This window comes from Pseudorasbora parva, chromosome 16 (genome assembly GCF_024679245.1).
Source record: "Pseudorasbora parva isolate DD20220531a chromosome 16, ASM2467924v1, whole genome shotgun sequence".
In the NCBI taxonomy this organism is placed as follows: domain Eukaryota; kingdom Metazoa; phylum Chordata; class Actinopteri; order Cypriniformes; family Gobionidae; genus Pseudorasbora; species Pseudorasbora parva.
Genome location: NC_090187.1, coordinates 44,458,806 through 44,474,342, shown reverse-complemented (window position 1 = coordinate 44,474,342; position 15,537 = coordinate 44,458,806). Strand labels below are relative to the sequence as shown.

Below are 15,537 nucleotides of genomic sequence, written 5' to 3'. Positions count from 1 at the left end.
CAGAACTGAAGAGACCAAATGTGATGTTAAAAACCTGTGCTAGTGCACCCAGATACTCGAAAACCTTTTATGGCTTTACAAAACCTGAAGCATTTTAAAGCATTAGAGACACAATCAGACAGAGAATCTGCACAATATTTTTAATCCAATTCAAACAGAAGAAGAGTTGCAGCAAACATGGAGAATCAGAACTGGAACAGAATAATCAATGTCCTGAGAATAGAGAGAACGCACATCGATACGGCCTTTTAAACCTAGTCCAGAACAGACAGAAATATCTGACCGGGGTTAAAGCACCTGGTCATTCTCCTGGTTGCATTATTACAGACCTCGAGCCTTCTACACTGTAAAAAAAATATGTTCAATAAGTTATGACAACATATGTTTTTACATCGTTTTAACTCATCAAAGCAAGTTAAGAAATGTTGAACTTTATTTTATAAGTTATACAAGATGTAAAGTCAGTTTAACATAATTAAGTTGAAATAACTTAAACACCCAAGTCGATTGTACTTAATTTTTTTACAGTGTGGAAGTCAATCACAAACGTTCATGAATACAGCATCAGTAAACGCACATAATGCAGAGCGTGGGTGACCTTTGACCTGAGAGGGCGATGTGGTCTGTGTTTGGAGCAGCGGCTGCACTGTAAAAAAAATATTTACAAATAAATTGCCTTAAAATTGTGAGTTCATTGAAATTAAAAATTTGAGTTAATACAATGAAGATTTTTGAGAATCGACAACCTTTATTAAAATATTATTAAAAGATTGGGTAAACATATTGGGTAATTATTTGTGATGACGCAACCAAATTGTGCTATTTTCATGATTTATCAAATTTTTTATGTGGTTCATATACAATAATATTTTGAGTTTCTATTTATTAAACCAATTTCCTTCATTGCATCAACTCAAAATTTTTAATTTCAATGAACTCAAAATTTTAAGGCAACCAGGTTACTTACTTTTTTAAGTTAAACCAACTCTTTTTACAGTGTGGTCTTTGGTATCTAGCTGTGCAGGAACTGAAGGCAGTCAGTTTTGGTTACGGTGAGCAGGTTTGGCCACCTGATTGTACAAATGCAACAGTTCCCGTTTTGTTTGGTTTTGCCACGAGACAAAAAAAGACACAAAAAGAAAGAATCGAGGGATTCACGTCCAGCATTCCAGATTCTGCGCAGCAACCAGAAAGCCTAATTTGCTTCCCGTTATCGTGGCAGCATGAGGTATGTAGTGTAAATCTCCACACTTTACAACAACGTTCCCGAGCATTAAAGAGTGCACTGCAAAAATGCTCTTCTTACTCAGTATTTTTGTCTTGTTTCGAGTCCAAACATCTAAAAATACTTAAAACAAGAAGTATTTACTAGACAAGCAAAAGTAATTGTCTTGTTTTGGGAAAAATAACTCAAAATGAAGAGAGTTTTTGCTTAAAATAAGATAAATAATCTGCCAATGGGGTGAGAAAAATAATCTTAATTCAAACAGAAAACAAGATTATTTTTGGCAGATTATTTGGCAGATTATTTATCTTATTTTTAGCAAAAACTCTCTTCATTTTGAGTTATTTTCCCCCAAAACAAGACAATTACTTTTGCTCGTCTAGTAAATACTTCTTGTTTTAAGAATTTTTAGATGTTTGGACTCGAAACAAGACAAAAATACTGAGGAAGAAGAGCATTATTTGCAGTGTGATTATATTCATATCATATTATATTAAAAATAATGAGAGTTCACTTAAAAACATCACAGTACTTCCTGAGAGAGACGCCTTCCTGTTAGGGAAAGCAAATGTGAGATTGGACACAAACATCCGGCCCTGTGGATAAAAGAGGACGATGTTCGTGCAGAGAATCTGATCGTCTTCTCTGGACTTTTGCTTTGGTTGTGGAATGATTTGATGGTTACGCTGAGAACTTCATCACACCATTCAAGGGTGAATCTCATGAAACCGCTGGAAAAACGGGATATTTTGATCCAAAAATCAGCAGAAAGAAATGAGAACTTATGATTAGCATAAGGAAAATGTTGGATCTTTAATATGTTTTATTCAAGACATGTCAATGGCTCTAAAAAGGAGGATTCAATTTCCTTATAAAAATGTATTTATATTTAGTGCGGTCAAATCGATGAATCGCAATTAATCACATCTAACATAAAACTGTGTAAATATATAATAAATGCTTGCTTGTGCGTGTCTGTATACACACACACACACACACACACACACACACACACACACACACACACACACACACACACACACACACACACACACACACACACACACACACACACACACAGTATTTTATATATATATGTGGTCAAATCGATTGATTGTGATTCATGGCTTCTAACATAAAACTTTGTAAATATATAATATTTGTACGGTGTGTGTGTGTGTGTGTATATATATATATATATTTGGGGGGAGGGGGGGGACTACTTGGAGAAATTAATGCATTTATTTAGCAAGGATGCATTAAATTGATCAAGTGAAAGTAAAGACGTTTTATAATGTGGCAAAAGATTTATATTTCAGGTAAATTAAACTGATAATAATCATAAGTGTGTGTTGATCATCAGATCCTCATATGAGAATGATTAGTGAAGGATCATGTGACTCTGAAAAAATATTTCACAATATTAGTTTTTGCTGTATTTTGGATCAAATAAAGGAGCAGAAGAGGCTTCTTTCAAAAACACAAAACATTAAACGTTCTCAAAAATTTGACCGGTAGTGTATGATATATATATATATATATATACACACATTACATATAGATAGATATTTTATTTTTCATGAGATTCACCCACATATTCAAAACTTGCCCTGAGATCCAGATGAAATAATTGTACGAGCGAATCCCGATCGATCGCTCGATCAAACATCTACTGAGACATTCAGCTGGTTTCTGAGGTATTTGACTGTTCTTCTGAGAGACAGACGGGCTCTGACATCATCAAACGTTCGAGCAGAACCAATCGGATTCCAGGAATTTCCCTTTGTTTCCTTAGGGATCCAGAGTCCAGATGGGCGTCCGGACGGCGAGTCCTAAAACCATTCAAATCGATAAAAAAACAAAACAACGATAAAAACTCAAAAGGTCTAAACTACAGATCCTGAGGTAAAAGACATTCCCGTAACGTTCCACCGCTGAATGTTTGAGGTATGAATGTAAAAATGAGGAAACTTGAGAGAAAAAAGTTCATTCGGGAAAATAAGTCACGAAACATAAATCAAGAAGACAGATCGAAACACACTCTCAATAAAAATCTTCAAGTTCTGTAAAAGCTGCCCGTCGTTCGGCTGAGCGTTCGTTCTGATTGTATTTAGCAATTTTGTTAAACGCTGGACGTTGTTCGTGAAACACAAGCGCTCATAAATCCATTCTTACGGTGCATTGAGTTGATTGTGACAGTAGAGGTACGTTCACACCGAACGCGAGTAGAGCGTCTGGAGCGAATGTTTCCCATGTTAGGTCAATGGAAAGGCGCGTTGACGCGCGTCTGGAGGTCCTGCACGTGTTTAGACGCGCTTCGCGCGGCGCGATTCCGCCTCATTCGCGCGACCAGTTCGTGCGAATAACGCAAATGTGAAGCGAACTGAGCGTCTTTTGCGCGAGTGGTGCTTTTTGTGCATTCACGCGTTTGAAGCGAATTCGCGTCTACGCCTGAGTTGAAAAATTTGAACTTTGGCGTCAATTCACGCTGCGTTAACCAATGAGGAGCCTGCTTGCTGCTGTCACGTGGTAAAGTGACGTGATGAGAAACCCTGCTTATAATTAAAAAATACTGTTATTTAGTCATTAAATGTAGTTTTAATGTTTTTCAGTTGATAATGTAGTTGTTTAAAGCTAAAATATGTGGTTTACCGATAAAGACAGTGCATATTTAAACAGAACACTCTTGCGTTATAGGAGTTGTGAGCTCCAGGCGATCAGCAGGCGCTCAGCACTCGTTAACCCCGGCGAGAGCAGCCTCTCCTCGGCCAGTCCTTCTGGCGTTTAGCTCGGATGTCTCTGTAGAGGTTAAACATTATTATAATTTGTCTTGTGTACATCTAATGGGCGATCTTTGCTCCAGTTAATCTATTGTTGCCTACCAAATCATTTTGACTGATGGCAAAGTGAAGTTTCATAACTTTATATTTTATTTAAATATACATGCAGTGAAGACAATCCAGGTAGTGTGTTGGCTGAACCACATGTGTGGCTGTTAATGCTTAATTTAATATATTTTTTTGAAAATGAAAAGAGGCAGAGTGGTGTTTTAGGACATATTTCACTTGGAGCGCCTTTAACGCGCGTCCGTGTATTTCGCTTCAAATGCTCGATTTCTACGCACGACCAATTTGCTGCGGACGCCCGAATGGATTCAAAATGTTGACGCGCAAAACTAGACGCGATTTTGCCGCTCGATTCGCGTTTGGTGTGAACGCAGTGTAAGGGTCAGTTCACACTTGTAGTTCGGTTCGTTTGGTTCATTCGGACCAAAAAACAATAATGAAAATGCTAATAAAATGTTCAAAACAGCTTCAAGATTTCCTCCGTTATGCAGAAATAAAGAACTAGGTTTGCTTTTTGTGCGTTTTTTCTAGCATTTTCAAAACATGCTCGTCGGACTAAATATCGATGAGGCTCTTTACCTCCTCGTTGCTCCACGTTTGGCCTCTACTCAATTTGGATACACCGATTTTTCAGCTGACCTGTATTGTCACATCTTGTGACATCACTTCCTGTTTTTGGTTCGTTTACATGTCATTGGTCTGTGTTGCGTTCATATATAAATCGAACCATACCAGTAGGGCTGTGTGATATTGAAGAAAAATGCGATATGCAATATCTTGTTAAATAATGCGATATTCGATATGCGATACGATATTAGTGTGTAAAATCGATTTAAACATTTTTAAAACTGAGATTGAAACAATGTGTTTCACAAAAAGAAAGCATCGCTACAACTTCTGAAAGTGACCAGGAGTTTTTTAGCAAACATTAATCGTTCACGTTTCGGGGTGTGTGTGTGTGTGTGTGTGTGTGTGTGTGTGTGTGTGTGTGTGTCAGACAGCGCGAGACTGCAAGTTACTGTTTTTCGCAAATTACTGCATTTTAACGTCAAGCAAGTCCCAGTAACAGTCATCGTGTGCCCAGTCTATTCTCTGCTACGTGCCTAAAATTAACACTCTTCACAATGTTGAAGTAGGCTATTAAAATCATTCAGATATTGCGATATGTACATTTATGATATTACGATAATTTCGATATATTGCGATATGTACAGTACAGGCCAAAAGTTTGGACATAAGTTTTTGTAAGAAGTTTCTTCTGCTCATCAAGCCTGCATTTATTTGATCAACAATACAGATAAAAATGTAATATTGTGATATATTACAATATTATGTATTGTGATGTATTATATTATTACAATTTAAAATAATTGGTTTTCAATGTATTCTCCTTTAAATGCTGATTTATTTGTGTGCTCAGAGCTGAATGTTCAGGATGGTTCCTCCAGTCGTCAGTGATCATGATCCTTCAGAAATCATTCTCAGATGAGGATTCATTACGAGTGTTGGAGACCGTTCTGATCACTAATATATCTGAGGAATAAAAGGTTCAAAAGAACTGCATTTATTCAAAATAAAACATATTTTCAAATAATATGAATCTCCTTTACTATCAGTTTTTATCAATTGAACACATCCTTGCTGAATAAAATTGATTTATTTCAAAAAAAGAAAGAAACAAAATGACTGACCAGTAGAGTATATTGTTGTTACAAAAGATTTCTATTTTTAAAACATTTACTTCTTTTTTTAAATATTTTTTTTTTACTTTTTTAATTATTTTTTAAAAAGTAACACAGGTTATGTAAATATATACGTCAGCAGAACGGTCTCCAACACTCGTAATGAATCCTCATCTGAGAATGATTTCTGAAGGATCATGATCAGCATTTAAAGGAGAATACATTGAAAACCAATTATTTTAAATTGTAATAATAGATCACAATATTACATTTTTTTCCTGCAGGCTTGATGAGCAGAAGAAATTTCTTTCATAAACATTACAAATAGTAATGTGTCCAAACGTATATTTGCGATATTTCGATAATTTTGATATATTGCACAGCCCTACGCAGCAGAGTTCGTTTGAAAGCGATAGTTTGTTGCGCACCAGAGTTCGTTTAAATCCAACCAAACATGACAAGTGTGAACGCATCCTTAAAGTGTTTTTGAACCTATGATTCCTGAATGAGGTCCGGCAATGTTATTTTATTTTATGCATATGTTTATAAATTTATAAATGCATATGTTTATATATATTATTTTATGCGTATGTTTATAAAAACGCGGCCAGCCGATGCCGACGGCAGAATGAGGTACTGGTTGTGCAACAGTTTGGTTTTTCGTGTCCAGATGGCGATTGGGCTCGGGTTACGGGGAGCCGCCGGTGGACGCGGAGCTCCGCCCCTTTGAGGAGGAGGAAGAGGCGGGGCTTTGGCTGGGGGCGGAGCTAGAGAAGTTGAACAGCCCACTGGGTCCAGCTGGGGAAGCGTGAGCCGCGGCAGAAGCATTCACACTCGCGGCCGCCATTTTCTGCGCAAACAGAGTTCCTGTGACAAAAATACACATTTAAAAACAGTGATCAGCACTGGGGCCTATTGCACAAAACTAGAATAAGGGATTAAGCCGGGATATCTCGGTGATCTTGTCATCTGTATGCAAAATTTAGCACACTGCTGTCGTGTAAACGTACCCTAAAGGCACACACACACCAAGAACCATAGCGATAACGAAAGATAACTCTATATTAGAGGATAAATTGAGCCAGGATCACCAATATAACCCGAATTAATCCCTTATCCTAGTTTTGTGCAATAGGCCCCAGATTATCGAATTATTGTTTTTACTGAAACCAAAAACGTGTTTACAAAATATTTTATTATTTATATTTATTCATTCCTATTCTATTATATCTAATACCGGGTTCCTACAGGTTTCTTCAAGTTAAATTCAAGTCTTTTTACACTGCAAAAAAAGCTTTTCTTACTTAGTATTTTTGTCTTGTTTCTAGTCAAAATATCTAAAAATTATAACATTAAGAAACATTTACTAGACAAGTAAAAGTAATTGTCTTGTTTTGGGAAAAATAACTCAAAATGAAGAGAGTTTTTGCTTAAAATAAGATAAATAATCTGCCAATGGGGTGAGAAAAATAATCTTATTTTCTGTTTGAATTAAGATTATTATTCTCACCCCATTGGCAGATTATTTATCTTATTTTAAGCAAAAACTCTCTTCATTTTGAGTTATTTTTCCCCAAAACAAGACAATTACTTTTGCTTGTCTAGTAAATACTTCTTGTTGTAAGAATTTGTAGATGTTTGGACTCGAAACAAGACAAAAATACTGAGTAAGAAAAGCATTTTTTGCAGTGTAAGACCTTTTTAAGACAATTTGAAACGTCCTGTAACACCAATAACACAATCATCATTAACAACCCCAGAAATTAACATAATTATTACACATACACACACACACACACAGCGTTCTGGAGCGAGCGATACCTGAGTAAATGATGCCGTTGACTTCCACTGACACGCTGATGCTCGCTGCTCCACTGGAGGAAATACTCACGGCCATATCCTGCTTCTCTTCTGCAGAAACAAACACTCATGAACACACACTTCAGTATGACACACACACAAGCACACACTGCCCCTAAACCTACCCATCACAGGAAACATTCTGCATTTTTACTTTCTCATAAAAACTCCTCCTGTGTGATTTATAAGCCTTTTGTAAAGTGGGGCCATGGGTAATGTCCTCATATTTCACCCTCTCCTGTAATACCTGTGTCATACCCATGGCATTATACACATTTGTGTCCTCATACACACACACACACTTTTTCAAACTTTTTAGTACTTTCTTTAATAACTACATAACACAATGCTTTGGACAAAAACATGCAGTATGATAAACAGATTGGTGCAGTAGTGAAGGCGAGTTTTTACCAGCTAAGACTTCTTAGTAAGGTCAAATATTTTTTGTCCAGAGCTGACCTTGAAAAAGCAATTCATGCCTTCATCAGCTCGAGGATCAACTACTGTAATGCCCTCTACACTGGACTAAATACATCACTTATCAGTCGCCTTCAACTGGTACAAAACGCTGCCGCACGTCTTCTCTCTAACACATCTAAACGGTCACACATCACTCCTGTCCTCCGCTCGCTTCACTGGCTCCCAGGGCAGTTTAGGGTGGAGTATAAAATCCTGTTGTTTGTGTTTAAGGCCATCCATGGTTTGGCCCCAGTGTACCTCTCTGAACTAGTAAAAATATATCAGCCAGCCAGGACACTCCGTTCCTCTGATCAAATTTCTCTGGTTACCACAACATACAGGTATAAAAAGTTTGGAGGCTGTTCATTTAGTGTTCTAGGACCAAAGTTGTGGAATGCACTCCCTGTGCACCTCCGAAACATCACGGTGCTGAGTGTTCTCAAAACACATCTGAAAACACACTTTTTTTAATCAAGCTTTTGACTTTAAATCTTGGTCTTGATTGGTTGGACTTGTCTTTTTGTTGTTTGTTCTGGAAAGCGCCTTGTGCACCTTTTGGCTGCTGTAAGGCGCTATATAAATAATTATTGATTGATTGATTGTACTTTTACTTTCAGTACTTGAGTAGTACATTTTTAAATAAACTACTTGCAATCATTAAGTACAAAAATGTTGAATACTTTTGTACTTCTACTTAAGTGTGGCGCTTAAAGAGCAATTTAACTTCTACTCAAGTCACTTTTTTGATAGTGCACTTGTACTCAGTTCTGTGTCTCTAGTACTTTATACATCTCTGCACACACACACACACACACACACACACACACACACACACACACACACACACACACACACACACACACACACACACACACACACACACACACACACAGCCCTGCACTGACCCCTGGCCGGAGCGCCCAGCCGCAGGTTCATGGGAATCTGCGAGGCCATGGCCATCAGGTTGTGCTGGAAGGCCTGCTGCATGAGTCTCTGCTGCTCCTCCGCCAGGCGGGCCATCTTACGCTCAGGCGCTTCCGTCTCCAGCTTCTCTCGCAGCTGCTCCAGTGTGGCGGCCCGAGCCAGCCCCGCAGCCTGATGCTGCTGCCCCACCGCCAGCGTGATCGCGGGAGAGCGGAGGGGGAGAGCATCCTCTGGAGGAGAGAACACAACACACGGATGAGGAGAACGTCTGTCATATCACACACGCACACACACGTTTGTTTCACTATACATTACATAGACTTCCATTGATTTTATTTCAAGTTAATAATACTTTCTATCCCCTAACCCAACCCCTATCCCTAAACCTCCCCAACACACACACACACACACACACACACACACACACACACACACACACACACACACACACACACTAACTCTCTCTCTCTCTCTCTCTCTCTCTCTCACACACACACACACTAACTCTCTCTCTCTCTCTCACACACACTAACTCTCTCTCTCTCTCTCACACACACACACTAACTCTCTCTCTCTCTCTCACACACACACACACTAACTCTCTCTCTCTCTCTCTCTCTCTCACACACACACTAACTCTCTCTCTCTCTCTCTCTCTCTCTCTCTCACACACACACACAAACACACACACACACACACACACACACACACACACACACACACGTTGGTCTATGTGGATATGTCCTCATAAACCACATAAACAGGCTCACACACACACACACACACACACACACACACACACACACACACACACACACACACACACACACACACACACACACACACACACACACACACACACACTCACACACACACACACAGACTCAGACACACACACACAGCCATTATAAAAAAAAAGAAATAATATGATTTGATGGACAGCATATGTCATTTACCACATGAAACGTCCTGTAATGCCAATAACACATACACAACCTCAGAAATTAACATAATTATTAAGATAATATGATTCTAGAAAACACGATTTCAAATAATAAAATATTTTTAACAATAATGATAATAAAAGCAGACAGTCTAATGAAGGACAACAGATTGACTGAATATGAGTGAGTAAATGTCTAAAGGTGCAGTGCCCTCTCGTGTCAGCAGGAGGCGCTCTAACAGCACAGATGGACTGAACACACACACACACACACACACACACACACACACACACACACACACACACACAATCCTCAACACTGCTTCTGTTTATCAGGCACTAAAACAGCACAAACACATTCACTCGCTCTACAGACCTATACATGAGTATTAATCCTCTAATCGGGTTATTTCATCTAATCGCAATTATTTGAGATAATTGTTTCGTTTAAATGGCCGGGATTAATAAATCAAAAATATTCCACAAAAAACAAAACAAAAACTAAATGCATGTTATGCTTTTATATACACACACACACAGAGACACACACTATGTAAACACAATATATGTCCCGGTATTATGATATAATTAATTGAATTCACACACGGCTGGACAGTCACTCAGCTCATTTACTCGAGTCCTGTACTGAAGTTCACTGTTTGAGTCTCTGTGCTTTACTGGAGTATTATTTTTTCTGTAATCTTCTGACTTTAACTTCACTCCATCTGAAAGACAAATATCGTCCTCTTTACTCCACTACATTTCTATCAAGGTCCTCGAAGTGGAAAGTCGTTTCTGTCGCAGCTTTGAAAGTCAGAGATGATTTTTTTCTTCTTTAAAAGGTGTTTGGGTTTTTGGGCCTTTCAGGAATCACTCTTGTAGAGTCTCGTGAAGTTCAATGATTTCACAGCATTTATTAAACACTGATTTATAGTTTAGAGCAAAATGGAAGAAGACGGATGTCCAAATGCTCATTTAGTGGAGGATTCACATAAACAAAGTTGATTCTGTCTTCAGTGAAGGTGAACAGTGTGAGAATATCAGATGTGTATCAGTGTATTGGATCCGTGCATTCGGCCTTAAAGTGACAGCGCTTTATAAAGAGCTTTGTAACTTTTCTACAAGTATTTAAATGAGTTTAAGTTAGTCGTATGCTAGTGTGTCAGATGGAGCATCACTGACTGGATTAAACCATCATAATGTGCATTTATACAACTATAATAAAATAATGCACTGACATAAAAAGGAAATTTATTTTTGATACCTAAGTACTTTTAAAAACAAATACTTCTGTGCTTTTACTTTTACTCAAGTAATGAAGTTGTGTACATTGTCCAGCTCTGAATTCACAGCAGTGAAGTACGGTAAATCACATGGGTCTATTGTGTTATAATGTCCACAACTACATCATATACAATTTCAGTTATTAAGTAACGTATTGGTCTTGCACTGTATGTGGCATGAACATATCAGAATTCACTCATTAATCGTAGTTATTTATTCAACAATTATTTATTTGCACAAAATCATGATTGTGATTTGTGACGAGCCTAACCTTCAGTCCATGTCAGTAGTTTTGAGCCCATCTTTATGTTATTGTACTACTTACCATAGTTACACATTTCAAATTCACAGTCTCACATGCTGGAAGAAGACCAAGGCTCATTTTCTTTATATTTACATCAGCGTCCAATCAAATGCTCTCTAGAATGCCCCGCCTCCTAAACTTTAATCCACCAGCCATCGGCTAGCGATAGTAGTAAAAAATAAGTTGTCAAGCGTCACTCACCCAGTCCCTTCTTCAAAGATGGCCCCGCAGACACATGGAATCCATTCAGGGCCCCCAGAGCTGAAAGGTGCATCTTGGGAGGGGACAGGATGTGAGGGGCGGAGCCAGGGGAGGGGCTAAAGCGGAACAGGCTGTTGCTGTAACTGGGCCGACGGCCTTCGCGACGGTTGCTGTCGATGGCGGCCTGCAGCTCACTGGGAGAACTCAAGGCCTTTCTCTCACACTCGTACGGATACAGATACTTCATATACCTAAGACAGAGAGAGAGATAGACAGACGTCAACACTACTGGACTCTGAACACAGCTGAAAACTACTGAACACTGAACTCTGAACACAGCTGAAAACTACTGAACACCACTGAACACTACTGAACTCTGAACACAGCTGAAAACTACTGAACACTGAACTCTGAACACAGCTGAAAACTACTGAACACTGAACTCCGAACACAGCTGAAAACTACTGAACACTGAACTCTGAACACAGCTGAAAACTACTGAACACCACTGAACACTGAACTCTGAACACAGCTGAAAACTACTGAACACTACTGAACTCTGAACAAAGCTGAAAACTACTGAACACCACTGAACACTACTGAACACAGCTTAAAACTACTGAACACTGAACTCTGAACACAGCTGAAAACTACTGAACACTGAACTCTGAACACAGCTGAACACTACTGAACACCACTGAACACTACTGAACTCTGAACAAAGCTGAAAACTACTGAACACCACTGAACACTACTGAAGACTGAACACAGCTTAAAACTACTGAACACTGAACTCTGAACACAGCTGAAAACTACTGAACACCACTGAACATCTCTGAACACTACTGAACACCACTGAAAACTACTGAACACTACTGAACTATGAACACAGCTGAAAACTACTGAACACTGAACACCACTGAACACTACTGAACACCACTGATCTCGGAAAAACAGGTGAAAACTACTGAACACTGAACACTACTGAACACTACTAAAAACTGAACACTACTGAACTCTGAACACTACTCAACTCTGAACACTACTCAACAACTCTGAACACTACTCAACAACTCTGAACACTACTCAACTCTGAACACTACTGAAAACTACTGAACACTACAGCACTGAACACTAATGAACATTAACACTACTTAACTCTGAACACTAATGAACATTAACACTACTGAACACTAATGAACACTAATGAACATTAACACTATTGAAAACTACTGAACACTATTAAAACTACTGAACACTATTAAAACTACTGAACATTGAAACTATTAAAACTACTGAATACTGAAAACTATTTAAACTACTAAACACTATTAAAACTACTGAACACTGAACACTATAAAAACTACTGAACACTGAACACTATTAAAACTACTGAACACTGAACACTATTAAAACTACTGAACACCGAACACTAGTAAAACTACTGAACACCGAACACTATTAAAACTACTGAACATTGAAACTATTAAAACTACTGAATACTGAAAACTATTTAAACTACTAAACACTGAACCCTATTAAAACTACTGAACACTATTAAAACTACTGAACACCGAACACTATTAAAACTACTGAACACCGAACACTATTAAAACTACTGAACACCGAACACTATTAAAACTACTGAACACCGAACACTATTAAAACTACTGAACACCGAACACTATTAAAACTACTGAACACTGAACACAGCAGATAAACACTGTTCTTTTGAAATTTCTATTCATCAAAGGATCCTAAAAAATCAAATGTATCTGTTTCCATCACTGATAATAATCATAAGTGTGTGTAAGATCCTCATCTGAGATCCTCATCCTCATCATAAGATCCTCATCTGAGAGTGATTAGTGAAGGATCATGTGACTCTGAAGACTGGAGTAATGATGATAAACTCAGCTTTGATCACAGGAATAAATCACACTTTACTATATATTCACATTGAGAACTGATGATTTACACTGGAGGAATATTATTGATTTTACTGTATTATTCTTCAAATAAATGCAGCATTGGTGATGTATCTTTCAAAAACAATGTGTGTGTGTGTGTGTGTGTGTGTGTGTGTGTGTGTGTGTGTGTATGTGTGTGTGTGTAATATAAATGTATATTTTGTGAGCACAGATCCAATTAATGAGAGCGAGAGAGAGGATGTTCTTGTTTCCACCCCCACACTAAAGTGACCCAAATCAAATCAATATATCAATAAATCTTTCACCTCAAGCTAATTAGTGTGAGGCAGAATCAGATGAGAAGAGATGGGAAAGAGCAGAGAGGAATAGGGTTGGGTACTCCTTTCTGACAGTTATAATTGGACTGTTTTATTTATATTCATATCAGACACACATATACATTACTATATAGTTCACTCTATTCTTCTCCGAGTTCACCGGTCACTTGTTTTTATGTATTTTGTTAGACGAGGATGAATTTACGACAGATCCGGTTCTCTGAAGCGCAAACAAACATTGCGCATTAAAGATCAACTAACATGATCATTATGACAAAACCCATTCACTTACACATATTTGACAATCAGAATATCAGATAGCTCTTGTCATAATGATCATGTTAGTTGATCTTTAATGCGCAATGTTTGTTTGCGCTTCAGAGAACCGGATCTGTCGTAAATTCATCCTCGTCTAACAAAATACATAAAAACAAGTGACCGGTGAACTCGGAGAAGAATACAATGTTTTTGAAAGATGCATCACCAATGCTGCATTTATTTGAAGAATAATACAGTAAAATCAATAATATTCCTCCAGTATATTTTTTCTTTTTTCTTTAAAATATTCACAAACTAAACACTACTGAATACTAATACAACACTAATGGACATTTAACACTACCGAACACTAATGAATACTAAACACTACTGAACATTAAACACTACTGAACACTAATGGACATTTAACACTACCGAACACTAATGAATACTAAACACTACTGAACACTAAACACTACTGAACACTAAACACTACTGAACACTAATGGACATTTAACACTACCGAACACTAAACACTACTGAACACTAATGGACATTTAACACTACCGAACACTAATGAACACTAAACACTACTGAACACTAATGGACATTTAACACTACTGAACACTAATGAACACTAAACACTACTGAACACTAATGAACCCTAAACACTACTGAACACTAAACACTACTGAACACTAATGAATACTAAACACTACTGAACACTAAACACTACTGAACACTAAACACTACCGAACACTAATGAATACTAAACACTACTGAACACTAAACACTACTGAACACTAAACACTACCGAACACTAATGAATACTAAACACTACTGAACACTAATGAACCCTAAACACTACTGAACACTAAACACTACCGAACACTAATGAATACTAAACACTACTGAACACTAATGAACCCTAAACACTACTGAACACTAAACACTACCGAACACTAATGAATACTAAACACTACTGAACACTAATGAACCCTAAACACTACTGAACACTAAACACTACCGAACACTAATGAATACTAAACACTACTGAACACTAAACACTACTGAACACTAAACACTACTGAACACTAATGGACATTTAACACTACCGAACACTAAACACTACTGAACACTAATGGACATTTAACACTACCGAACACTAATGAACACTAAACACTACTGAACACTAATGGACATTTAACACTACTGAACACTAATGAACACTAAACACTACTGAACACTAATGAACCCTAAACACTACTGAACACTAATGGACATTTAACACTACCGAACACTA

The 15,537-nt window shown here is 37.8% G+C and overlaps 1 protein-coding gene across 2 annotated transcripts in view; it reads right to left on the bottom strand.

Moving 5' to 3' along the window:
* Positions 1–6,048: 6,048 nt before the first annotated feature.
* si:dkey-205h23.1 (AT-rich interactive domain-containing protein 3B) overlaps positions 6,049–15,537 on the bottom strand; it is a 76,523-nt gene continuing 67,034 nt past the window's right edge. The window contains exons 6-10 of one of the 2 annotated variants that reach the window (XR_010898416.1): positions 11,729–11,979; positions 8,978–9,226; positions 7,575–7,664; positions 6,341–6,620; positions 6,049–6,298 (exon numbers count right to left, since the gene is read on the bottom strand). Coding sequence is in view for 1 of the 2 variants with exons in the window: in XM_067419198.1 (XP_067275299.1) it covers positions 6,442–6,620; positions 7,575–7,664; positions 8,978–9,226; positions 11,729–11,979 (769 nt within the window). In the remaining variant the exon portion in view is untranslated. Of the gene's footprint in view, positions 6,621–7,574; positions 7,665–8,977; positions 9,227–11,728; positions 11,980–15,537 lie in introns of both variants that reach the window. The other variant, XM_067419198.1, reaches the window with a different exon arrangement.